At 50.6% G+C, this 27,656-nt stretch overlaps 1 protein-coding gene across 7 annotated transcripts in view; it reads left to right on the top strand.

Annotated features, from left to right (window-relative positions):
• Positions 1-27,656, top strand: part of arap1 (ArfGAP with RhoGAP domain, ankyrin repeat and PH domain 1) — a 209,758-nt gene that overhangs the window by 38,461 nt on the left and 143,641 nt on the right. For 4 of the 7 annotated variants that reach the window (XR_015757500.1, XM_087988447.1, XM_087988448.1 and 1 more), the window contains exon 2: positions 6,827-7,546. Coding sequence is in view for 3 of the 7 variants with exons in the window: in XM_087988447.1 (XP_087844573.1) it covers positions 6,897-7,546 (650 nt within the window). In the remaining 4 variants the exon portion in view is untranslated. Of the gene's footprint in view, positions 1-6,826; positions 7,547-11,582; positions 11,740-18,870; positions 19,021-27,656 lie in introns of those variants that run through there. The other 3 variants (XM_087988449.1, XM_087988451.1, XM_087988450.1) reach the window with 3 other exon arrangements.

The raw sequence follows: 27,656 nt of genomic DNA, 5'->3' as shown, positions 1-27,656 counted from the left end.
TGACCCTCCGACAGTGCGGCCCTCCCTCGGCACTGACCCTGTGACAGTGCGGCATTCCCTCGGCACTGACCCTGTGACAGTGCGGCCCTCCCTCGGCACTGACCCTGTGACAGTGCGGCATTCCCTCGGCACTGACCCTGTGACAGTGCGGCCCTCCCTCAGCACTGACCCTGCGACAGTGCGGCACTCCCTTGGCACTGTACGATGAATGTGATAAATGTACTACTCTTTTACTTCCAATGGTGCTGTTTGAACGGGGCACTTTCACATGTTTTATTTTGGATTCAAGTTTCTAATTTCAAACCTCATGTGTCACTTCATTTGCAAACCACTTTCATCAGCTAGTTTAACGCGCTGAATATTTAAAAATAATCTCCCCTCTCAGCTGCTTGCTTTCTCTCTCTCTCTGCCTCGATTCATAGTTTGTGCAGAAACTGTTGAATCGCACAGGAAGTGTGTGTGCAACTGTCATGGGATGCTGAGTAAATGGCCCCACAGTCCCTCAGTCACTCACTTGGCCAATCAACCTGGCAATTTCCCCATCCCTCTCTGTCTCTCCTCACTCTGAGCTCCTCTCTGGGGAGAAAGTGAGGTCTGCAGACGCTGGAGATCAAAGCTGAAACTTTATTGCTGGAACAGCACAGCAGGTCAGGCAGCATCTAGGGAACAGAAGATTCGACGTTTCGGGCACATGCCCTTCTTCAGGAATGCCCTTCTTCATTCCTGAAGAAGGGCATGTGCCCGAAACGTCGAATCTTCTGTTCCCTGGATGCTGTCTGACCTGCTGTGCTGTTCCAGCAATAAAGTTTCAGCTCTGAGCTCCTCTCTGACTCACTCACTTGAGAGTTCGATGAGGGAAATGAAGAGTGTGAGGAATGATGAGGGTCCAATGCATCTGAGATGCATTCTTCAAATGAGAACCAGGCCAAACAAAATAAGTTTGTTGGGTGAAGAGGAACATAAGATTGAAAGGTTAAAACCAGAATGTGTGATTAGTGGTGGAGAAATGCTGGGGATCACAGTGGGTCAGGCAGTATCAATGGAGAGAGCAGCATCTGAGGAGCAGGAGAATCGACGTTTCGGGCAAAAGCCCTTCATCAGGAATCTGCCCGAAACGTCGATTTTCCTGCTCCTCGGATGCTGCCAGCACCACTCTAATCTAGACTCTGGTTTCCAGCATCTGCAGTCCTTGTTTTTACCTTCCACAGAGAGAGGGCAAGCTAAAGTTTCCAGTCTGGATGGCTCTTCACCAGAGCTGACGTGAAGTAGGTGGGACCTTGGGACTTTATTGATGAGGGTGTTGAGTATGTTGTGACTGAGGCTACAGAAATGCACTGCTGTTACAGTTCCATACTCCATGGATTACAGCATAACATAAACATGTTTTCCAGTTACCAAGATGGTCAGTTAAACATCTTCTCTCCATCAGATTTTAAATAAGAACCTCCATCAACTAGTTTTCTTCATAAATGCTGCCGTTGATTTATTATCAGAAGTTATTCAACCAAGATATAATACCTGGATAATTTACGCAGTCACTATTACAGAAGCATAACTTGTAGCCTTCTCTAACCCAAAATGGCACGGTGGCTCAGTGGTTAGCACTGCTGCCTCACAGCGCTAGGGACCCAGGTTCGATTTCACACTCGGGTGAGTGTCTGTGTGGAGTTTGCACATTCTTCCTGTGTCTGCGTGGGTTTCCTCCGGGTGCTCCAGTTTCCTCCCACAGTCCAAAGATGGGCAGGTCAGGGAATGGGCCATGCTAAAATTGTCCCATAGTGTTCAGGAATGTGCAGGTTAGGTGAATTGGCCATGGGCAATGTGGGAAAGGGGTGAGTCTATGTGGGCTGCTCTTATTAGGGTTGGTGTGGACTTGATGGGCCAAATGGCCTGTTTCCACACTGTCGGGATTCTAAATCATCCAGCTACAGAGGAACATAAAGAAATAGGAGGAGCAGGTGGCTATTCAGTTCCTCAACGCTGCTGGACCATTCTACAGAATCCCTGTCGATCTGCTATCTCAAAGCAGTTTCCTGCAGTGTTTCAATGTGTTTATCATTGAGAAATCTGTCGATTTCTATCTGGAACATTTACCCCGTGAGTCCTGCCTTGTGTAGCAAAGTCAATGATTCACAGAATGGTCCAGTACAGAAAGGCCACCTCATACATGGAATCGGAAGGGTTGATATTGAGGTATTCTTGAGCATCAGCTGCTTTGATGATGTTACCGGGCCCATGGGGCAAGCAGAGTCCGATCTGAGACTGACTAGTTTTGGTAAGAATGTCAACTGTGCCTTTTTTTAGTCCCGTGGTTGTCTAACCTCAGCTTGTGAGTTGGACTGGCTGAGGAGAAGGCGTCAAATGGACTTCCATCTTGGGTTTTTACTGAACAGTCCACATGAAAGATTAAACCTGTGTCGGACAGTACACAGTATTTAGAGATATAGCAGACTGTCATCGTGATGAGACCTGATTGAAAGACTAGTTCACAAACTCGACTCCCGAATTTCTGTGTCTGCACCTCTCTGGTTTCTCTTCTGGTGTTTCTGGTGGTTCTGTGGCTCCACTCCAGTTTCTGCCTCACTCTCCAAGTGGTTGTCTCTACCCCCTTTAACCCCACCCACATTGTGCTATTTATGCCCAGTGAACAGTCACTCTGGGATTTCATGGCATAGTTGTTCCAGGTTCTCAAAACCTTGGACAGCAACATCCTCTAACACCAAGCCCTCTCTCCCTCTCCCTCGCTCTCTTTGTCTGTCTGTCTGTCTGTCTCTCTCTCTCTCTCTTCCCACCTCCCTCTCTCCTCTCTCTCCTTCTCACACCTACCTACTTACTCTCTCTCACTCTCTCCTTCCCTCTCCTCTTATTTTTCTCCCTCTCTCACACAAACTCTCTTTCACTCTCTTTCACTCTCACTCACTTGCTCTGTCTCTATCCCTCTCTGTCTCTTACTCTCACTTAGACCCTTACACTCTCTCTCACACATTCTGTCTCATACTCTCTCTCTCTGATACGCCTCTCTCTGATACGCCTCTCTCTGATACGCCTCTCTCTGATACGCCTCTCTCTGATACGCCTCTCTCTGATACGCCTCTCTCTGATACGCCTCTCTCTGATACGCCTCTCTCTGATACGCCTCTCTCTGATACGCCTCTCTCTGATACACCTCTCTCTGACACACAGACTCTCTCTCTCTCACACACACACACACACACACACACTGTCTCACACACATACCCTCTCTCTCACACACACTCCCTCTCTCTCACACACGCTCCCTCTCTCACACACGCTCCCTCTCTCACACACGCTCCCTCTCTCACACACGCTCCCTCTCTCTCACACGCTCCCTCTCTCTCACACGCTCCCTCTCTCTCACACGCTCCCTCTCTCTCACACGCTCCCTCTCTCACACACGCTCCCTCTCTCACACACGCTCCCTCTCTCACACACGCTCCCTCTCTCACACACGCTCCCTCTCTCACACACGCTCCCTCTCTCACACACGCTCCCTCTCTCACACACACTCCCTCACTCACACACACTCCCTCACTCACACACACTGTCTCTCTCTCACACACATACACACCCTGTCTCTCACTCTCACTTTCTCTCCCTCTCTTTCACATACACAGACTCTCTCTCTCACACTCTCTCTGATTCTGTCTCTCACTCTCTCACACACCTTTATCACTCACACACACGCTCTCTTACACACCCTCTGTCCCCCTCTCTCACACACACATACTCTCTCTTACAAATCCTCTCTCTCTGTCACTCTCTCTCTCTCACACACACACATCCTCTCTCTCTATGTCACTCCCTCTCTCTCTCTCACACACACATCCTCTCTCTCTATGTCACTCCCTCTCTCTCTCACACACACATCCTCTCTCTCTCTCACACACACTCACACAAACATACGCTCTCTCCTCTCTCACACACACACATCCTCTCTCTCGACCTCACATTCTCTCACACACACATCCTCTCTCGATCTCACACACACATACTCTCTGTCACACATACACTCTCATACACACGCACCCTTTCTCTCACTCTCTGTCACGCTCTCTCCCTCTGTCACTCTCACACACACAGACACACCCTCTCTCTCTGTGACACACACATACACTCTCTCTTTCTCACTGACTCTTTCTCAGACTCTGTCTCTATCTCTCTCTCTCACACACACTTTTTTTCTGTCTCTCTGACACTCTCATTCCGACTCTCCCTCTGACACTCTCTCTGTCCCTATCTCTGTCTCTCCCTCCCTAACCCTCCCATGGGGCTGTGCAGTGTCTGACAGGGGGTGGTTGGTTTCTCGGATGGGATTCAGTGATTGATTTAGCACCACCCCAGTCCCACACTGCATTGCTGTGGCGCCTGTGCATGTGTGAGGAGGGAGAGTTGTGACAGAGAGGGAGAGAGCTGCACAGGCTGGTGCTGACTGAGCATCTGGCATGTGCACAGATTGACATATCTGTTTAGATCTTTAATGGGTTTGAACAAAAATAACTTGTGGTTAGCCCAAGTTCCTCTTGTTTCTAAAGATAGTTGCGAGATAACACCCCTCTCAGAGCAATGCCCTCGCCCTCAGGCCATTCAGCCCAGCATGACCGCTGCTGTCCCAGCATGTTTCGGTCAGCATTGATCTTCCACAGGGGCCTTCCTGACCACCCCCACATCATTCCAGCTCCATCACAAATGTTTATCTCACTTCCAGTGAAGCACATTTGTTCCATTGCCTTCCCCCAGGGAAAGGGCTGGACCTGTTTGTATTGTCCAGGGACCAGTTTATTACTGGTGAGATCAAAATTATAGAGTCATAGAGATGTACAGCACAGAAACAGACCCTTCGGTCCAACCCGTCCATGCCGACCAGATATCCCAACCCAATCTAGTCCCACCTGCCAGCACCTGGCCCATATCCCTCCAAACCCTTCCTATTCATATACCCATCCAAATGCCTCTTAAATGTTGCAATTGTACCAGCCTCCACCACTTCCTCTGGCAGCTCATTCCATACCCGTACCACCCTCTGTGTGAAAAAGTTGCCCCTTAGGTCTCTTTTATATCTTTCCCCTCTCACCCTAAACCTATGCCCTCTAGTTCTGGACTCCCCAACCCCAGGGAAAAGACCTTGTCTATTTATCCTATCCATGCTCCTCATGATTTTATAAACCTCTATAACATCACCCCTCAGCCTCCGACGCTCCAGGGAAAACAGCCCCAGCCTGTTCAGCCTCTCCCTATAGCTCAGATCCTCCAACCCTGGCAACATCCTTGTAAATCTTTTCTGAACCCTTTCAAGTTTTACATCTTTCTGATAGGAAGGAGACCAGAATTGCACGCAATATTTCAACAGTGGCCTGACCAATGTCCTGTACAGTCGCAACATGACTTCCTGTACTGAATAGTTGGGAGTGTGTTACTGTAAAAGCACAGCAGGTCAGGCAGCATCTGAGGAGCAGGAAAATCGACGTTTTGGGCCAGGGCCCTTTATCAGGATGTTGCCTGACCTGCTGCGCTTTTCCAGCAACACACTCTCAACCCTGATCTCCAGCATCTGCAGGCCTCACTGTCTCCTGTACTCAATACTCTGACCAATAAAGGAAACCATACCAAACACCACCTTCACTATCCTATCTACTTGCAACTCCACTTTCAAGGAGCGATGAACCTGAACTCCAAGGTCTCTTTGTTCAGCAACACTCCCTAGGACCTTACCATTAAGTGTATAAGTCCTGCTAAGATTTGCTTTCCCAAAATGCAGCACCTCGCATTTATCTGAATTAAGCTCCATCTGCCACTTCTCAGCCCATTGGCCCATCTGGTCCAGATCCTGTTGTAATCTGAGGTAACCCTCCTCGCTGTCCACTACAGCTCCAATTTTGGTGTCACCTTGTAGCTGGTCGTGGTGATGGTTCCCGTGAAACTGCCATTTATTGTCGGAAAAACCCATCTACTTCCCAAATGTCCTCCGGGGAGGGAATTTGCCATCCTCACAAGGCATGGCCTGCAAGTGACTCCAGACCCACTGCAACAGGGTGCTCCCTGAAATGGCCCAAGCCAATCACTGTTCAAGGGGCAACATGTGACACCCACAAAAAATAACAACCAGAGAGGGAGAGGAGAAATGTTTTTTAAACAGAGTTTTATGGGATGTTCTAAGGACGGGTCCCTGCACCCAAAATGTTAACTCTGCTTTCTCTCCACAAATGCTTCCAGACCTGCTGAGTTTCTCCAGCAATCTCTACTTTTGGAAGGTACAGGCTTTTCTGATTTGTTCCTGGATGTTCCCGGCTCAGCCAGCTTTTATAGCTTTTTGAACTCAGTTCTTTCAGGAGAGCCAGTTCGGACTCGACTCCATCGCTGTGGGTCTGGAGCCTGTCGGCCAGACCGAGTAAGGAATGCAGATTTCCTTCCCTGAAGGGCATTAGTGAACCAGATGAGTTTTTCCTGACAATCGGCAATCATTACGTGGTCATGGTGAGGTTAGCTGTCTGGTTTCAGGTTTTACTGATTTTTGGCCACGGTTGGATTTGAACCTGTGTCCTTCGATCACTTCAATCTGGGGTTTGTGATTTGACCCCCTTCGCCACCAGCACCTTCCCCAAGAGGACAGTGAAAGCGAGGCTCAATCGTGCCTTGCAGTGGGGAATGAGACGGATGGTTCCAGGGAAGAAACGTGCAAGGTTACGGTGGGAGGAGCAGGCAGGGGGAGTTACTGGGTAGCTCTTTTATGGGTGCAGTGGGCCGAATGGCCTGGCACAGTGTGTTGGAATGCAATGGTCATTGTGTTTGCGTTTCTCCTTCACTGCAGGACTGTCCGAGAGACCCGATGGTGAAGGCCTGGGCTGCAGTGACCATGGACTGAGCCTCATTTGGGAGCCATGTTGTTTGAGGAAGGGGAGATGAAAATTGGGGACTGGCTCCGCGTTATCCACCTGGAGCAGTACACGAACCAGTTTATGGATAATCGGTATCGGCAGGTGTCTGACTGCTGGGCTCTTAGCAATGACGATCTCTTCCGAATTGGAATCTTCCTTCCTGGTCACCGCAAGAGAATTCTGACTGCTCTGAACAAGGTTCGCCTGGGCACTCTGACCCCTGACCCCCCATACCAGGAGGCCCTGAACCCTGACCTCCCGTACCAGGCGGCCCTGACCCCTGACCTCCCTGTAGTGCCGCCACAGAAGCCAATCCCCAAGAAGAGGAATGTCTATCCTGGTGATCGGCGACCAGTCCCGGCCTCTCAGCCCCCATTGGACAAGGCCCTGCCCCCCATTCCTCCCAGACAGACTCCAGGTCGCCCCCCTGAGAGAGTGGTGCCTGTGCCCCGTCCCCGCAGCTCCCCCAAGACCCCCCTGAAACCCCCCAGCTCACCCCCTCCCCAGGTGCCGCTGAGTGAGATGCCTCGGCGGGATCTTGCTGTGCTTCTGCCGCGACAGGATGGGCCCGGGCCTGGACTGAACAACGCACTCCTGCCGCCGCTTCTCATGCGGTCCCCGCTCCACAATCCAGCCCCTGCCCTCGACTTCAGGTAAGTCCCTCAAGGAAGGATTATGGAGGGTGAGTGGGCAGCACTCGCGAGGCACTCCATTATCACTCATTCATTTAAACTCCATCCTCCCTTCACTCACTCCCACTGAGCCCTCCCTCACCCCCTGTCTATCTCTCTCACTCTGTCTCGCTATTGCAAACTCTCTCCCTGTCATTCTCTCTCTCGCTCTCTCTCTCTCTCTCTCTCTCGCTCTCCCTCTCTCTAGCGGTCTCTCTCATTCTCTCTCTGTTGCTCTTTCTCTCTATCATTCTGTATCGCTCTCTCTCTCTAACACTCACGCTCTCTCCATGTTATTCTTTCTCTATCACTCTCTCTTTCTATCATTCTCTTCTATCGCTCGGGCTCTCTGTTTCTCTCCCGCTCTCTCACTCTATCTCTCTTGCTCTCAATCACTCTCTCTTTCAATTTCTTCACTACTGGTGTGTGCTCTCTCTCTCCCCCCCCCCTCCCTGTGTGTATGGGATATATGATATTTGTTTGTTTGCTTTAATGATATTGGAAATTGGTGAAAATCGATGATCTTGCCAGCAGTCAGGATGAATCTGATTGGCTAATGGTATCCTTGGTGTTGAAAATAGAAGCACTGTGTACCAAGGAGGTGATGTTGAACTTGTACAAGATGCTTGATAGGCCTCAGCTAAAAGATGGTGGAACAAAAATAGGCCATTCAGCCCATCGAGATCACTCCACCATTCTATGAGATCATGGTCAGTCTGATAATCCTCGACTGTACTTTCCTGCTTTTTCCCCATTACCTATGATTCCCTGACTGATTAACAATCTCTCTCAGGCTTGAATATCCTCAGTGACCCAGCCTTGATAGTGTCTGTGGTAAGGAACTCCACAGATTCACTCCCCTCTCATCAAGAGGAGATTTCTCCTCATCTCAGTCTACAATGGGTCACCCCCTTATTCTGAGCTGATGCCCCTTTGGTCCCAGAACTCTCCAATGTGGAGATACAACCTCTCCCTGTCTACTGTCAAGCCCCTTAAAAAGCTTGTCTGCTTCAATAAGCTCATTCTTCTAAACTCCAACGACTCCAGGCCCAGGTGAGCACAGATGACACTTCTCTCAAACTGGAAGGGGCTGGAAATGGTTTAGACGCTGTTGATGGAGGAGGAGCGAGTGGAACAGTTAGTGAGGGGGCCCAGGGCTAAAGGGAGTGATGGTGGCTCAGTGGTTAGCACTGCTGCCTCACAGCACCAGAGACCCAGGTTCGATTCCTGCTTCGGACGACTGTCCGTGTGGAGTTTGCACGTTCTCCCCGTGTCTGCGTGGGTTTCCTCCGGGTGCTCCGGTTTCCTTCCACAGTCCAGAGATGTGCAGGTCAGGTGAACTGGCCATGGGAAATTGCCCATAGTATTCAGGGATGTGTAGGTTAGGTGCATTAGTATGGGATTAATGAGGATATTGGAGGAGGGGAATGGGCTTGGATGAGTTACTCTTCGGAGGGTTGGTGTGGGCTTGTTGGGCTAAATGGCCTGTTTCCACACTATAGGAATTCTATGATAATGGTGGTGATGAAGGGGAAGGTCGCAAGATGGGAAAGTGGGCCGAATGGCCTTCTTTCTGGGCTTTAACTGGGATTTTGATTGATCTGTGAGCCCCTTCTGGGAAGAGAGTGAAATTTTGACATTGGTCTGGGGATTCTGTCTGATGTTGGAGTGGGGAGGAGGGGAAGGCTAGGGGTTGAAGCAGATGAGTGCTTCAAATGCACTTGACATAAGAACGCCCTAACGAGGGGCAGGAACAGGCAAAGGTTGAGAATAATCGGCAAAAGGTGTAAAAGTGACCCGAGGATAAACCTTTTAGGGGTTAGGGTTAGGGTCTGGAATGTACAGTATACTGTGTGCAGTTCTGGTCACCACATTACAGGAAGGATGTGGAGGCTTTGGGGAGGGTACAGAGGAGGTTCACCAGGATGTTGCCTGGTCTGGGGGGGATTTTAGTGATGACAGGAGGTTGGATATACTGGGTTTGATTTAACTGGTATGCAGGATTGACCCGCTCAAAGTTTATAAGATTGTGAATGGCATGGATCGTGCGGAAAGGGTGAGGCTATTTCTCAGGGTGGAGAGATCAATTACGAGGGGACACAGGTTCAAGGTGCGGATGGGGGTTGGGGTGTGGGGTGTGGGCAGTAGAAGTTCAAAAGAGAGGTGCGAGGCATGTACCCCACACCAAGGGTGGGGAGGGCCTGGAATGTGCTGCCTGAGGAGGGCGTGGAAGCAGACACAATAGCAGCATTCAAGAAGCCCCTGGACAGATACAGGAACAGGAAGGGAATGGAGGGATACGGATCCTGTCAGTGAAGACAGTTTCAGGGCAAAATGTGTTGGTGCAGGCTTGGAGGGCCGAAGGGCCTGTACCTGTGCTGTACTGTCTGAGAGTGTAGGGGAGGCGCTGAAAGGGAAGAGTTGACAGAGTCGGGGGGGAGAAATGGCACAAAATGAGGTACTCAATTGGAGCCTAGCACTGAGCTGCCCAAAGGAGTGGAATCTTGCTGTGCTGTCAGAGCTGGGGGATAGGGCTGTGTCTCAGTGGGTTCACCAGGGCCCAGTGGTTCGGGTGCATTGTGGTGTGCACAACGCTGCCCCCTGCTGTTTGGGGCTAGGTGGCATGTTTCCCGGAAATTACAGCGACCTGCAGGTGGGGAAATCCTGAGGGTCTCTGAGCTCAAAAAGATTTCTATGAGTGCGGCACTCCCTCAGCACCGACCCTCCGACAGTGCGGCACTCCCTCAGCACTGACCCTCCGACAGTGCAGCGCTCCCTCAGCACCGACCCTCCGACAGTGCAGCACTCCCTCAGCACTGACCCTCTGACAGTGCGGCACTCCCTCAGCACCGACCCTCCGACAGTGCGGCACTCCCTCAGCACCGACCCTCCGACAGTGCAGCACTCCCTCAGCACTGACCCTCTGACAGTGCGGCGCTCCCTCAGCACCGACCCTCCGACAGTACAGCACTCCCTCAGCACTGACCCTCTGACAGTGCAGCACTCCCTCAGCACCGACCCTCCGACAGTGTGGCACTCCCTCAGCACTGACCCTCCGACAGTGTGGCACTCCCTCAGCACTGACCCTCCGACAGTGTGGCACTCCCTCAGCACTGACCCTCCGACAGTGCGGCACTCCCTCAGCACCGACCCTCCGACAGTGCAGCGCTCCCTCAGCACTGACCCTCCGACAGTGCGGCACTCCCTCAGCACCGACCCTCCGACAGTGCGGCACTCCCTCAGCACTGACCCCCCGACAGTGCAGCGCTCCCTCAGCACCGACCCTCCGACAGTGCAGCACTCCCTCAGCACTGACCCTCCGACAGTGCGGCACTCCCTCAGCACTGACCCTCCGACAGTGCAGCGCTCCCTCAGCACTGACCCTCCGACAGTGCAGCGCTCCCTCAGCACTGACCCTCCGACAGTGCAGCACTCCCTCAGCACTGACCCTCCGACAGTGCGGCACTCCCTCAGCACCAACCCTCCGACAGTGCGGCACTCCCTCAGCACCGACCCTCCGACAGTGCGGCACTCCCTCAGTATCGGTTGAAATCCCGTGCTGGGATTTGGAGTGAAGGCAGAAGCTCGGCTAACGGGGAATAGAACTGGTTTGGCGGGCCAAATGGCCTTGTTGTGTGCCATAGAGGGTAAAAACAATGACTGCAGATGCTGGAAACCAGATTCTGGATCAGTGGTGCTGGAAGAGCACAGCAGTTCAGGTACATCTGAGGAGCAGCAAAATCGACGTTTTGGGCAAAAGCCCTAGCTGTCTGTGTGTGTGGGAACTTCTGGCCTTGCCATCTACGGCCAGGTCACCCTGAGGGCACTCTGTAAGTGTGGAGGTGTTGTTGTTGTGGGCCCCAGCCTGGATGGGATTTGTTTTTGATGTGCCCCTTTTAAGACGTTTTGCACACCTGTCGGTGCTGGGACTCCACCCACCCATTGTCTGGCAGCACCTGAGCTGACCCAGCTGCATTTTACTATCGCCCTGCAGGGGAACGGCCTCACCCCAGGCTTCGGGGTGTTGGGGGAGAGGCTGCATTGGTGATAGGGTCGGATAGGGATCGTAAGTATTTCCTAAACCACCCCCCCCCCCGACAACCTCCCATCCCCAGGAAAAGGGCAGCGACTGGTGAGAAATGACAGCAGCGCTGTGATTGGTGGTCCCCGGGCAGGTGAGATACACCTTTCATAAGGTAGACAAAGACCACGGTGCGGTTTGTGTGTGTCTGTCTCTCTCTCTCTCTGTCCCTGTCTGTCTGTCTCTCTCTCTCTCTCTCTCTCTCTCTGTCTCTCTCTCTCTCTCTGAGTCTCTCTCTCTCTGTCTCTCTCTCTCTCTCTCTGAGTCTCTCTCTCTGTCTCTCTCTGTCTCTCTCTCTCTGTCTCTGTCTCTCTCTCTGTCTCTCTCTGTCTCCAGCTCTAACCCTTACCTCACCCCACTTCTACCCTCCCCACCTTAAGCAGGTGTCACTGGCAGGAGAATGGTGCTGATGGATAAACAAAGAGCAGCTAAACTCCTGATTGTGGTGTTCCGAGAGAGAGAGAGAGAGAGAGAGAGAGAGAGAGAAGGGGGAGGGGGAGGGGGAGGGGAGAGAGAGAGAGAAGGGGGAGGGGGAGGGGAGAGAGAGAGAAGGGGGAGGGGGAGGGGAGAGAGAGAGAAGGGGGAGGGGGAGGGGAGAGAGAGAGAAGGGGGAGGGGGAGGGGGGAGAGAGAGAGAGGGAGCGAGAGGGAGGGAGGGGGGAGCGAGCGAGAGGGAGGGAGGGGGGAGCGAGCGAGAGGGAGGGAGGGGGGAGCGAGCGAGAGGGAGGGAGGGGGGAGCGGGAGGTCTCCTTGTTTTGTTGCAGTCTGGAATTTTGAATTCTTGCCTTTTTGCCTCAGACCGAAATCCTCATGTGTTTCTTTGTGACTTCCACACTCGACAGCCCCCAGTTCCCTGGGGGTTACCCCTGCCCCTCGTTAATCACTGTGCCCCAGTAACAGTGCTGTCCCAGTTTGCTCGGAGTCCTGGGTCACTCCCTCTCCTTCCCTCCCCATGCCCACTGATCTGCTCCAGCTCCCGCTCCCAGCAACGCCTTGAAATTTCCAAATCTCACCCTCGTCTCCAAATCCCTCCGGACCTTGTAGCCTCCTTTATTACTACACTTCCGCAGTTCTGAGCTCGGGAATGTTCCCAATTCTTAACCGCACCACCATTCTCTTCTGCCTGCACCCCAAACTCTGGAATTCCCTCTCTGCCTCTCTCTCTCTCTCTCTCTCTCCCCTTTAAGGGCCTTCTGAAAACCACCCTGTTTGAGTGAGTGTTTGATCACCTATCCCTAACGTCTCCTGATGTAGCCAGAGGTGGATTTTCTTTGTTGAACACTCCTGTGAAGTGTTTTGGGATGTCCTGCTTTGTTGTTATGAGACACTGAAACTCTTTGCATGATTTGGAATTGCTGCTCGAACAATGTTTTATTAATTATCATTCTTTTATTGTACTGTAATTTTGTCCACCACTGTGCCTATTGCCCTGACGTGTCAGGGATTACTGGCTGCCTTGCGTGCTCTGCATTTCTCATGCACTTTATTCAGCCCTGAGTATGATGGTGTAGTTTGTTCTGTCCACGTAGCACCCTCGGTGCTGGAGGAACGGTGTCTTGTTTTTACTGTGTCCGTTGTAAATGTTTCTCAAATTACAAAATTGTACTCGCTTTCACCATTCCCTCGGGCAGTCTGTTCCACTCATCTGCCACCCTCTGGGTAAAGAACGGCCCCTCTGGACTCTCTCGTATCTCTCCCCTGTCACCCTCTCAATCTGTCAGTATCCCCCACCCTGGGGAAAGGCTGTTGGCTGGACACCTGCCCTGGTCTGATTCCCAACCCAGTAGGACGGAAAAAAGGTTGTGCAGCTGAGGAAGTGGAACAGGGGGATAGTGAGAACAAGTCGGCATTGGTTCTGCTCCTGGCTACTTCGGGAGACGGAAGAGGAGAGTCCAGGGAACCTGAGTCCTGAGGAAGGGTCAATACCCGAAACGTTGACTTCCTGATGCTGCCTGGCTTGCTGTGGTCTTCCAGCCTCCTGCCTGTCTACTTTGGATTCCAGCATCGGCAGTTTTGTTTGTCTCTAACCTGTAATCTGATTGGTAGGATCATAAAGCAGCAAAGAGTGCCATTTGGCCCATTGAACCTGTGTTAGCCCCTTTAAAGAGCTATTTCTCAGCACCAGAGCCAGGCTTTGTCACTGGAACAGGAACAGGAACATGCCATTGAGTCTCAATGACGGAGGATCCCAGCCCATCAGGGCAGCAGATAAGGCTGAAGCTTTCACAGCAATCTTCAGCCAGAAATGCCGAGTGGATGATCCATCTCAGCCTCCCCCAGTGGTCCCCAGCATCACAGACACCAGTCTCCAGCCAATTCGATTCACTCCACGGGATATCAATAAACGGCTGGAGTCACTGGATACTGTAAAGACTATGGGCCCTGACAACATTCCGGCAATAGGACTGAAGACTTGTGCTCCTGAACCTGCCGCTCCCCTAGCCAAGCTGTCCCAGTACAGTTACAACACTGGCATCTCACTGACAATTTGGAAAGTTGCCCAGGTATGTCCTGTACATAAAAAGCAGGACAAATCCAACCCGGCCAGTTACTGCCCCATCAGTCTACTCTCGACCATCAGTGAAGTGATGGAAGGTGCCACCAACAGGGCTATCAAGCAGCAGCTGCTCAGCAATAACCTGCTCAGTGAGGCCCAGTTTGGGATCCAAGTTGAAACTTTATTGCTGGAACAGCACAGCAGGTCAGGCAGCATCCAGGGAACAGGAGATTCGACGTTTCGGGCACAGGCCCTTCTTCAGGAATGAGGAGAGAGTGTTCAGCAGGAGAAGATAAAAGGTAGGGAGGAGGGACTTGGAGGAGGGGCGTTGGAAATGTGATAGGTGGAAAGAGGTCAAGGTGAGGGTGATAGGTCGGAGTAGGATGGAGGCGGAGAGGTCAAGAAGAAGACTGCAGGTCAGGAAGGCGGTGCCGGGCTGGAGGGATTCGGCTGAGACAAAGTGGGGGGAGGGGGGATGAAGAAACTGGTGAAGTCCAAGTTCATCCCCTGTGGTTGGAGGGTTCCCAGTCGGAAGATAAGACGCTCCTCCTCCGACCGTCGCGTTGTTGTGGTTTGGCGGTGGATGAGTCCAATGACCTGCATATCCTCGGTGGAGTGGGAGGGGGAGTTGAAATGCTGTGCTACAGGGTGGTTGGGTTGGTTGCTACAGGGTGGTTGGGTTGGTGAATCCCTCCAGCCCGGCACCGCCTTCCTGACCTGCAGTCTTCTTCTTGACCTCTCCGCCTCCATCCTACTCCGACCTATCACCCTCACCTTGACCTCTTTCCACCTATCACATTTCCAACGCCCCTCCTCCAAGTCCCTCCTCCCTACCTTTTATCTTCTCCTGCTGAACACTCTCTGCTCATTCTTGAAGAAGGGCCTGTGCCTGAAACGTCGAATCTCCTGTTCCCTGGATGCTGCCTGACCTGCTGTGCTGTTCCAGCAATAAAGTTTCAACTTTGATCTCCAGCATCTGCAGACCTCACTTTCTCCCCAGTTTGGGATCCTCCAGGGTCACTCCGCTCCTGACCTCATTCCAGCCTTGGGTCAAACATGGACAAAAGAGCTGAATTCTGGAGGGGAGGGGAGAGGGACAGCCCTTGACATCAAGGCTGAGTGTGGCATTGAGGAGCCCGGGCAAAACTGGAATAATTGGGTATCGGGGGGGCAAACTCTCCACTGGTTGGAGTCATACCTGTCACATAGGAAGATGGTTGTGGTTGTTGGAGGTCAGTCATCTCAGCTCCAGGACATCTCTGCAGGAGTTCCTCAGGGAAGTGTCTGAGACCCAACCATCTTCAGCTGCCTCATTAATGACCTTCCCTCCACCATAAGGTCAGAAGTGGGGATGTTCACTGATGATTACACAGTGTTCAGCAGCAGCAATCCTGTAGTGAGTAACTCACCTCCTGACTCTCCAAAGCCTGTCCACCATCTACAAGGCACAAGTCAGGAGTGTGATGGAATACTCCCCACTTGCCTGGATGGGGGCAGCTCCAACAACACTCAAGAAGCTTAATACCATCCAGGACAAAGCAGCTCCTGTTTGATTGGCCCCACATCCACAAACATCCACTCCCTCCCCCACTGATGCTCAGTAGCTGCAGTGTGTACCATCCCCACGATGCACTGCAGAAATTCACCAAAGATCCTCAGACAGCACCTTCCAAACCCATGACCACTTCCATCTAGAAGGACAAGGGGCAGCAGATACATGGGAACACCACCCCCTGCAAGTTCCCCTCCAAGTCCCTCGCCATCCTGAATTGGAAATATATTGGTGTCCTCTCACTGTCGCTAGGAGAAAATCCTGGATACCCTCCCTAAGGGCATTGTGGGTCTACCCTACAGCACATGGACTGCAGTGGTTCAAAAAGGCAGCTCACTCCCACCTTCTCAAGGGGCAACTAGGGCTAGGCAATAAATGCTGGGCCCAGCCAGTGACACCCACATCCCACAAAATGAATAAAGAACAAAGTCCCTCGAGCCTGTATTTATGAGAGCCTGGCTGATCTGTGGCCTAAATCCAAATCCCTGCCTTTGGACCCTATCCCTTAATATCTTTGCTTAACAAAAAAAATGTATCTATCTCGGGTTTAAAATTAACATCTGATCCAGCATTCCCTGCTGTTTGTGGAACAGAGTTCCAAACCTCTCCCACCCTTTGTGTGTACAAGTGCTCCCGAACATCTCTCCTGAATGGTCTGGCACTAATCCTCAGAATATGCCCTGAGTTCTAGAATCCCCACCCAGTGGGAACAGTTGATCTTTATCTGCTCTGTCTTTTCCTGTTAATACAGAGTTCTAGGGTCATTAATCTGCAGAGTGACAGAGTGTGGTGCTGGAAAAGCACAGCAGGTCATGCGGCATCTGAGGGGCAGGAGAATTGACGTTTCAGGCATACGCCCTTCTCCTGCCCCTCGGATGCTGCCTGACCTGCTGTGCTTTTCCAGCACCACACTCTCGGCTGTGATCTCCAGTATCTGCAGTCCTCACTTTCTCCTCGTTAGTCTCCAGGTACCTCAGTTATCCAGGGGTCGGTCACTTAATCTCCTTATTGGACGGAGGTTCTGAAATGTATTGGAGGTGGTTCAGAGGAGGTTTGCCTGCAATGAAGTGAGCAATAACAGGCCTGTTTTAAAAAATGCAAACACTCACTGTCTGTGTGGAGTTTGCACGTTCTCCCCGTGTCTGCGTGGGTTTCCTCCGGGTGCTCCGGTTTCCTCCCACAGTCCAAAGGTGTGCAGGTCAGGTGAATTGGCCATGGGAAATTGCCCGTAGTGTTCAGGGATGTGTAGATTAGGTGCATTAGTCAGGGGGATATGTAGAGTAATAGGGTAGGGGAATGGGTCTGGGTGGGATACTCTTTGGAGGGTCGGTGTGGATTGGTTGGGCCAAATAGGCTGTTCCTACACTATAGGAGAAAGTGAGGTCTGCAGATGCTGGAGATCAGAGCTGAAAAATGTGTTGCTGGAAAAGCGCAGCAGGTCAGGCAGCATCCAAGGAGCAGGAGAATCAATGTTTCGGGCATAAGCCCTTCTTCAGGAATGAGGAAGGTGTGCCAAGCAGGCTAAGATAAAAGGTAGGGAGGAGGGACTTGGGGGAGGGGCGTTGGGAATGCGATAGGTGGAAGGAGGTTAAGGTGAGGGTGATAGGCCGGAGAGGGGGTGGGGGCGGAGAGGTCGGGAAGAAGATTGCAGGTTAGGAAGGCGGTGCTGAGTCCGAGGGTTGGGACTGAGACAAGATGAAAACCCTGTTTGTAAAACGTGAACGTTCACATTTGTGTGCTGGCTATTACAAGATTCCATCCCCAACACTTCAATTCTATTTTTATTGCACAATTTTCTACAGCGCGAGGTCGCACAAGCACGCAACTACTGGGTTAGAGCACAGAGGACTGTACTTAGAAGATGATAGATTAGGGAATGTTAATGTACAAAGGGATATGCACGATCTTGTACACCGGTCACTGTGTGCAGGCGCAGCACGCAATTAGGAAGGCAAATTGTACACTGGCTTTCAACTGCAACAGGATTTGAGTTGAGAGTAGGAATATTACACAGTGAAATTATACAGGGCCTTGGTGAGACCACCCCTGGAGTACTGCCCACAGTCTTGGTCTCCCTCCCTAAGAAAGGATATACTTACCAGAGGGAGTGCAGAAAAGGTTCACTAGGCTGTTACCAGGTGTGGTAGGACTGTCCTATGGGGGGAGATTGGTTTGACCAGGTCTGAATTCAGTAGAGTTTAAAAGGATGAGGGGGGGGGGGAAATCGGATTGAAACATACAAAATTCAAACAGGGCTGGACAGACTAGATGCAGAGAGGATGTTTACACTGGCGGCAGGTCCAGGACAAGGGGTCCCAGTCTCTCGACATGGAGGAGGCTATTTCTGACCTAGAGATGGAAACATTTCTTCACTCAAGAGGGTGAGGCACCTGTGGAATTCCTCTCTGAAGAAAAGTCAAATCAGATTCAAAAGGAATAATCGTTTCTCTCTCCTCAGGAGCTGTCTGACGTGCTCAGTTTCCCTCGCATTGCCTGTGTTTGGTAGCACACACTGTAACTTATAAGAGCAGAAGGAGGCCGTTCAGCCCATCGAGTCTGCTCTCCCATTCACTCAGATCGTGGCTGATCCGATCATCCCTACTTTCCTGCCTTTTTCCCCATAACCCTCTATTCCTTAAAGCTCCATCTGTCTCAGACTTGAATACAGAGGGAATATGCAGGTGCGGAGAGAGAGAGAGAGAGAGAGATCCCAAGGAGGCAGTGGGGAGAGAATGGGTGTGGGAGCATGATAAAGACAGAGGGTAGTACAGGGGGAAAGCTGGATGTTGGGGTACAGAGAGAGAGAGAGAGAGATGAAGGAGAGAGTCTGGAGGCTGAGTTCTCTTCCTCAGGTCAGTCTCTCCTGTACAAGATGATTGGCTGCTATTCATTATTCACTCAATGTCAAAGGAAATTATTTATTTAAAAAAAAAACCGAGGAGTGCTATCTTTGTTGTACCTCTGTGATTCCTGGATGGTCTGGCTCTCTGCTGTATCTCAGTGTGAGAGAGAGAGAGAGAGAGAGAGACTATGCAGGGGCATAGCTCCCGGTCACAGACAGGGCTGGGGAGTTTATTGCAGGAAGTTCAGTTTAACTTGTTTCCCCTCTCACAAAGCGCTGAGCAGGAAGTAACTCTTATTTGCTGTGAATTACTGATCGTACCAAACAAAACGGCAGAGTTTGGATATTGATTTCTGGCCTTGACTTTGAGCTGAATCGTTGGGGTGTCCTTGGTGCTGGTGCATTGAGCAGGACTGAAGGATATTTGTCCCAGGAGACTCGGGGAGTGATGGTTGGACCTATAGTTTGGCTGGAGGTGTTGTGAGGTAGAGTTTGTTTCTAATCTCTCAGCGAGGAACTGGCTCACCGATCTCCATCTGAGGAACATTTCTGTGTGTTTGAGGAATGTTGGAATGTGACCTTTGGGGGAGGGGGTCTTATTTTCCACCTTGCTGATTCCTGCACAGCTCGATTCTCCACACCCACCCTGACACCCCCCCCCCCCCCCCCCACACCCCTTCCACCTCCCCCCACTCCCACCTCCTGCCACACCCACTCCCACCTCATACTTGGGGCTGAGCTTCCCACACATTGGCATCTTCTGGGATCACGGGGACTCCACGAAACAGTTGAGAGGGTTTCTGTTGGGGAGACCCTTCCCCTTCCCTTTCACTGGAGCACAGACCACCCTGGGTCACAGCATCAGTGTGAGCAATGCTCAGGTACTGAAACCCCCACCCACCCTTAGGGGGGGTCACCTTTTCAGGGGGTAATTGACCCTCAGTGACCTGCCCCTCGATAACCAGCATGCCCCCACCCTCCCCCATTCCAGTGGAGCACCTGAGATCCTTTTACAATGCTGAGCCCATCACACCCTCTCCATCCCCTCCCACTACCCCACCACCCCACTCCATTCCCTCCCCTTCCACTCCCCTCCCACACCCTCCCTCCATCCACTCCAAACGTGGTGCCACTGTTTAAGAAGGGTGGTAAGGACAAGTTAGGGGACTACAGACCTGTGAGCCTGACATCAGTGGTGGGCAAGTTGTTGGAGGGAATCCTGAGTGACAGGATGTGCATGTATTTGGAAAGGCAAGGACTGATTAGGGACAGTCAACATGGCTTTGTGCGTGGGAAATCATGTCTCTCAAACTTGATTGAGTTTTTTGAAGAAGTAACAAAGAAGATTGATGAGGGCAGAGTGGTAGATGTGATCTATATGGACTTCAGTAAGGCGTCCGACAAGGTTCCCCATGGGAGACTGATTAGCAAGGTTGGATCTCATGGAATACAGGGAGAACTAGCCATTTGGATACAGAAATGGCTCAAAGGGAGAAGACAGAGGGTGTTGGTGGAGGGTTGTTTTTCAGACCGGAGGCCTGTGACCAGTGGAGTGCCACAAGGATCAGTGCTGGGTCCTCTACTTTTTGTCATTTACATAAATGATTTGGATGCGAGCATAAGAGGTACAATTAGTAAGCTTGCAGATGACACCAAAATTGGAGATGTAGTGGACAGCGAAGAGGGCTACCTCAGATTACAACAGGATCTTGACCAGATGGGCCAATGGGCTGAGAAGTGGCAGATGGAGTTTAATTCAGATAAATGCGAGGTGTTGCATTTTGGGAAAGCAAATCTTAGCAGGACTTATACACTTAATGGTAAGGTCCTCGGGAGTGTTGCTGAACAAAGAGACCTTGGAGTGCAGGTTCATAGCTCCTTGAAAGTGGAGTCGCAGGTAGATAGGATAGTGAAGAAGGCGTTTGGTATGGTTTCCTTTATTGGTCAGAGTATTGAGTACAGGAGTTGGGAGATCATGTTGCAGCTGTATAGGACATGGTTGGAATATTGTGTGCAATTCTGGTCTCCTTCCTATCAGAAAGATGTTGTGAAACTTGAAAGGGTTCAGAAAAGATTTACAAGGATGTTGCCAGGGTTGGAGGATTTGAGCTATAGGGAGAGGCTGAACAGGCTGGGGCTGTTTTCCCTGGAATGTCAGAGGCTGAGGGGTGACCTTATAGAGGTTTACAAAATTATGAGGGACATGGATAGGGTAAATAGGCAAAGTCTTTACCCTGGGGTGGGGGAGTCCAGAACTAGAGGGCATAGGTTTAGGGTGAGAGGGGAAAGATATAAAAGAGACCTAAGGGGCAACATTTTCACACAGAGGGTGGTACGGGTATGGAATGAGCTGCCAGAGGATGCGGTGGAGGCTGGTATAATTGCAACGTTTAAGAGACATTTGGATGGGTATATGAATAGGAAGGGTTTGGAGGGATATGGGCCGGGTGCTGGCAGGTGGGACTAGATTGGGTTGGGATATCTGGTCAGCATGGACGGGTTGGACCGAAGGGTCTGTTTCCGTGCTGTACATCTCTATGACTCACTACCCTCCCGCTCTCCTCCCACCCCCCTCCCACCATGCCATCCCTTCCCACTCCCCCCATTCCTTCTCCATCCTCTCTCATCCCCTTCCAACCCCTCCCACTCCTCTCCCACCCCATCTCCATCCTCTCTTATCCCCCCTCTCACCCCCTCTATCCCCGCCGACGCCCCTCCCATTCCCCCATCGCTCCCTCCCCTTTTTCCTCCCAGTCCCCTCTACCTCCCCCGTACCTCCCCTTTTTATTTCCTCCCTTATTCCTCTCTTCCCCTCCACCCTCCTCCTCTCCTCCCTCCCTCACTGTCTCACCTCCCTGGCCCATCCCACCCCCATCCCCACCCCCACCGTCCCCTTCGATAGGTCCTTAGACTTTGCAAGGTTTCTGAGGCAGTGTCAAGATGGGGAGTTAACGTTCCCCTCCCCAACCAGATCCTGCCATTCCACCCCTCCACCCCCCACCTTCCAGGTGAACAGCCTTGGAGTGGGTAGACAGTGTGGAGGGTGAATTCCTGGCCTGGTTTGACCGTGATGTGGGGGTTCCACCCCACCACCTGTCAGGTTCTGGGGTCAGACACGCCGTCACTGTCTCCTTTGGTCAATCTCACCTTGCGCCCGTATGCGGCCTATCGAGGGGCATTGGGTAGTATCCCTGCCTATCTCTCTCTCCCTGTGTGTCTCTCTCTCTCTCTCTCTCTCTCTCTCTCTCTCTCTCTCTCTCTGTGTCTGTCTTTTTGCTTGTGGGTGTCTCTCTCTCTTACTCATCACTCTCTCTCTCTCTCTCTCTCTCTCTCTCTCTCTCTGTCTCTGTCTTTTTGCCTGTGGGTCTCTCTCTCTCTCTGTCTCTCTCTCTGTCCCTGTCTGTCTGTCTGTCTCTCTCTCTCTCTCTCTCTCTCTCTCTCTCTCTCTCTCTCTCTCTGCCTGTGAGTGTCTCTCTGGTAGTTTTAAGGGACTTTCTGTTACTGATATTTCATTCTGTGTTTTCCATAATAGCACACTCTTAGCTAACTATCTGAACTGAAAAGCTCATTAATCAACACCGGTGATTAGTTGGGACTTTTTCTACACTTAAGGATTAACTCAGCTCCTTCATTAACCCTAACCCTGACCCTCACCCGGACCTGACCCCCGACCCTAACCCTATCACAGGTCTTTTCCCTGGGGTGGGGGAGTTCAGAGCTAGAGGACATAGGTCCCTTTTATATCTTGCCCCTCTCACCCTTAACCTATGGGGCAACGTTTTCAAGCAGAGGGTGGTGTGTGTATGGAATGAGCTGCCAGAGGATGTGGTGAAGGCTGGTACAATTACAACATTTAAAAGGCATCTGGATGGGTATATGAATAGGAAGGGTTTAGAGGGATATGGGCCAAACGTTAGCAAATGGGACTAGGTCAGATTGGGATGTCTGGTTGGCATGGACGAGTTGTTTCCGTGCTGTACATCTCTATGACTCTATGAATGTGCATTTATATAGCACCTTTTACAGCATTAGGAAATTCTAAAATGCTTCAGAACCAATTAAGTACAAGCTGAAATGAGCTCAGACCTTTGAGTGCAGGAGTTGCGACGTCATGTTGAGGTTGTATGGGACATTGGTGAAGCCTCTTCTCTAATACTGTGTCCAGTTCTAGTCGCCCTGTTCCAGGAAGGATATTATTAAACTGGAGAGAGTTCAGAAGAGATTTCTCAGGATGTTGCTGGGTATGGAGAGTTGGAGTTGTAAAGATAGGCTGGGGTTTTGCTTTCACTGGAGCTGAGGAGGTTGAGAGGTGAATTTGTAGAGATTTATAAAATCATGAGAGGCACAGATAAGGTGAATGGTGGGTGTCTTTTCCCCAGGGTGGGGGATTTCAAGACAAAGGGGCATATTTTTAAGGTGAGAGGGGAAAGTTTAAAAAGGACATAAGGGGCAAATTTTTAACAAAGAGATTAGATGGTATGTGGAGCAAACTTCCAGAGGAAGTAGTCGATGGGGCACAGTTATAATGTTTAAAAGACATTTGGTCAGGCACATGAATAGGAAAGGGTTGGGAGAGGAATGGGCCAGGAGCAGGCAGGTGGGCCGAGTTTAGTTTGGGAATATGGTCGATATGGACTGCTTCTGTGCAGTATGCCTCTGTAATAGATAAATAGAGAGAGATTGACAGATATTTTCTTTACAACAGAGGGTATTGAGAGGGGAGATGTATAAAATGATGAGGGGAGCACACGGGTAAAACAAGAAGGAATTTTTCCCCTTGATGGAGGGGTCAATGGCCAAGGGGCATGGAGGGGTCAATGGCCAGGGGCATGGAGGGGTCAATGGCCAGGGGCATGGAGGGGTCAATGGCCAGGGGCATGGAGAGGTTAATGACCAGGGGCATGGAGGGGTCAATGGCCAGGGGCATGGAGGGGTCAATGGCCAGGGGCATGGAGGGGTCAATGGCCAGGGGCATGGGGTCAATGGCCAGGGGGATGGAGGGGTCAATGGCCAGGGGCATGGAGGGGTCAATGGCCAGGGGCATGGAGGGGTCAATGGCCAGGGGCATGGAGGGGTCAATGGCCAGGGGCATGGAGGGGTCAATGGCCAGGGGCATGGATTGAAGGGAAAAGGCCAGGAGGTTTAGAGTGGGATGTGAGGGGAAAGCATTGTTCACCCAGAGGGTGGTGGGGATCCAGAACTCGCAGCCTGTCAGGGTGGGAGAGGCAGAAACCCTGATCACATTGACTGAGGATTTAGATGTGAATTTGTGATACCAAGGTACACAATCTTCTGGGCCATGTGCTGGGATTAGAATAGTTAGGGTTTTTTTCAAAACAGTCTTTTCTTGCGCTGTAGATCTCTGAGATTTGTCAAATTTTCAGAGCAAGTGTATTTCCATTGAAAGAAACATTCTTAAGGGAGAACCCTTGGTTAACTAAAGAAGTTAGGGAAAGTGTTAAACATTTTTTTAAAAAGTGATTTAAACTATTTTATTTAAGTCACTTCAAATTGTACGATGTGTGGTACAATATACTTTAATCTTCTTCCCTTTGTCATTGTAACGTTTAAGAAAAAAGGCAATACGTAACATTTTTTCATGTGATCTTGTTATTGCAATAGTTTGAATTAGAAAAAAGATTTAACTCGAAGGAAAGCCCACGTACGGTAAATGCACAAAGGGCAGGTCAGATGACTTCTGAGAGAGTGACTAAGTGAGTAAATCATGAGGTAGGAATTCGAGACCATGAGGAAGTTGGCTAGGAATGTAAAATCAAAACAGCAAGAGTTTTGACAGGTGTTTAAAAAGTGAAAGATGAGATAATGTGAGTGTTGATGCTGTAGAGAGGGAGAATAAGGAGTTAATAAGGAAATGATGGGTGAAATGAGCAAATATTTTGCTTCTCTCTTCACTAGAGAGATTACAGAAAACAATTCAGCTGTGAATCTGAAGGTGGAAAAGGGCGAGGACCTTAATCAAAACACAATCAGGTGGAAAGTGGGATTAAGTAAACATCTGGAACTGTAAGATAAATAAAAACCCAAACTACTGTGGATGCTGGAAATTGTAAACAAAACAGAAATTACTGGAAAAGCTCAGCAGGTCTGGCAGCACCTGTGGTCAGAAATTAGAGCTAACATTGAGGTCTGGTGAACTGTTCTGAGGAAGAGTTACGAGACCTGAAATGTTAACTCTGATTTCTCCCCACAGGTACTGCCAGACCTGCTGAGCTTTTCCAGTAACGTCTGTCTGTGTGTTGGATCTGTGAACTGACAGATATCCTGATGGACATCACCCCAGGGGCTTAGAATCAGGGGAGAGACCATGAGAGCAGAAAGTAGCAAATAGATTGCTCAGGAAGAGGGGGAGCATAAAACAGGAAACTTAGCTGCCTGTTTCTCTGATGCCGACCATGAGGAAGCTGTTAGAATGAATCACTGCACTTAGAAAAACCCAAAGTCAAATCAGCAGAGTTTCATCAAAGAGAAGTTATATTTAGCCAGTTATTGCAGACTAACACGTGCTGTGGATAAAGGCGAGCCTGTAGTTGTACCGGACTGGGTTTCCAGATGGCATTTGGAAGCTGCTGTATGGGGAGGGGGGGTGGAGGGGGTAACACATTGCCGTGAATCGAAGATTGGTGAGTGAGGAGTAGGGAGTGTGGCCGGTGCACTATCACAGAAGGTGACTGTGTTGGGTACCTGCACAATCGGGAAGGGGAACAGTCTTTTAATGCAGGAGGAATTGAACATAAACGTAAAGATTGTTACTCTTCAGTTGTATAGGTAGCTATGATGTCAGACTGGGGTGGACAAGTCACCCGACACCAGGTTATAGTCCGACAGGTTTATTTGAAATCACGAGCTTTCAGAGCGCTGCCCGGTCTCGTGTGAATTCTGACTCAGTTTTACAGAGCAGTGGGGTGAGCAGATCTCTTGATCAGTGCAGCTTTGATCTCCTTATGCAAGGAACAATTTAAATGTAAGATTGTAAAATGTTTTGGTCTCCCTACCCAAGGAGAGAGATCCTGGTGTTGAAGACAGTCCAGAGAAGTTTCACTCCGCTGATCCCTGGTCTGGAGGGACTGTCTGATGAGGAGAGGGTGAGGAGGTTGGGTCTGGACTTATTGGAGTTTAGAAAAATGAGAGGCGACTGAATTGAAGCAGACGAGATTCTTCAGGGACCTGAGAGAGGGAGATACAGAAAGGCTGTTTCCCCTTGTCTAGGACCAGAGGGCATTGTCTGAGAATAAGTTTGCAGATGACGGCACGGTGGCACAGTGGTTAGCACTGCTGCCTCACAGCGCCAGAGACCCAGGTTCAATTCCCGCCTCAGGCGACTGACTGTGTGGAGTTTGCACATTCTCCCCGTGTCTGCGTGGGTTTCCTCCGGGTGCTCCGGTTTCCTCCCACAGTCCAAAGATGTGCAGGTCAGGTGAATTGGCCGTGCTAAATTGCCTGTAGTGTTAGGTAAGGGGTAAATGTAGGGGTATGGGTGGGTTGTGCTTCGGCGGGTCGGTGTGGACTTGTTGGGCCGAAGGGCCTGTTTCCACACTGTAATATAATCTAATCTAATCTAAAAAAATGACACCAAAATTGGAGGTGTAGTGGACAGCGAGGAGGGTTACCTCAGATTACAACAGGATCTGGACCAGATGGCCCAATGGGCTGAGAAGTGGCAGATGGAGTTTAATTCAGATAAATGTGAGGTGCTGCATTTTGGGAAAGCAAATCTTAGCAGAACTTATACACTTAATGGTAAGGTCCTAGGGAGTGTTGCTGAACAAAGAGACCTTGGAGTGCAGGTTCATAGTTCCTTGAAAGTGGAGTCGCAGGTAGATAGGATAGTGAAGAAGGTGTTTGGTATGCTTTCCCTTATTGGTCAGAGTATTGAGTACAGGAGTTGGGAGGTCATGTTGCGGCTGTACAGGACATTGGTTAGGCCACTGTTGGAATGTTGTGTGCAATTCTGGTCTCCTTCCTATCGGAAAGATGTTGTGAAACTTGAAAGGGTTCAGAAAAGATTTACAAGGATGTTGCCAGGGTTGGAGGATCTGAGCTACAGGGAGAGGCTGAACAGGCTGGGGCTGTTTTCCCTGGAACGTCGGAGGCTGAGGGGTGACCTTATAGAGGTTTACAAAATTATGAGGGGCATGGATAGGATAAATAGACAAAGTCTTTTCCCTGGGGTTGGGGAGTCCAGAACTAGAGGGCATAGGTTTAGGGTGAGAGGGGTAAGATATAAAAGAGACCCAAGGGGCAACTTTTTCACACAGAGGGTGGTACGTGTATGGAATGAGCTGCCAAAGGAAGTGGTGGAGGCTGGTACAATTGCAACATTTAAGAGGCATCTGGATGGGTATATGAATAGGAAGAGTTTGGAGGGATATGGGCCGGGTGCTGGCAGGTGGGTCTAGATTGGGTTGGGATATCTGGTCAGCATGGACGGGTTGGACCGAAGGGTCTGTTTCTGTGCTGTACATCTCTATGACTAGATGATTCTGAGCGGTTGCTGATTTAAGACAGCGATCAGGAAGAATGTCCTCTTTCCAAGGATTTCTTAACAACAGAGTCTGGGTCGTTTAATCTATTCCAGGTTGATACACTTTTAGTCAGTATTGGACTCCATGGTTTCAGGGAAATGGCAGGAAAGTGGAGTTGAGGATTATCAGAGCAGTGACAATCTCATTGATTGGGGGAGCAGACATGATGGGCTGAATGGTCTACTCCTGCTGCTATACCTCACGGTGTTATGCTCTGGAGGCAACACACAGGAGGTTCAAGATTGATACCTGTGATGAGAGGGATGACATGACAAAGTGGCTGGGGAAACAATATGTTCCCATGTGAGTGAGTCCTTAATTTAGGGGCCACTGATTGACAGTGAGGGGTCACCCCTTCTGGGTGAAGATGATGGAAAAATCTTCTGTCGTACGATTTTGGAAGTTTGCCTCAGGAGAGAGGAGTCACAGGGTCATTGAACATTAAGACTGAGGTAAATAGATCTTTGTTTACCTCAGTCATAGAGCCATAGAGATGTGCAGCCTGAGGAATCGAGGGCTGACCAACCACAATTTCAATGTGTGGGTCAGCATGATCAACGGGCTGAATGGCCGACATC

The sequence above is a fragment of the Chiloscyllium plagiosum genome, unplaced genomic scaffold (genome assembly GCF_037043375.1).
Source record: "Chiloscyllium plagiosum isolate Xiang-an unplaced genomic scaffold, Cpla_swu_hap1 HiC_scaffold_6, whole genome shotgun sequence".
In the NCBI taxonomy this organism is placed as follows: domain Eukaryota; kingdom Metazoa; phylum Chordata; class Chondrichthyes; order Orectolobiformes; family Hemiscylliidae; genus Chiloscyllium; species Chiloscyllium plagiosum.
This window is presented reverse-complemented; position numbering and strand designations above follow the sequence as displayed.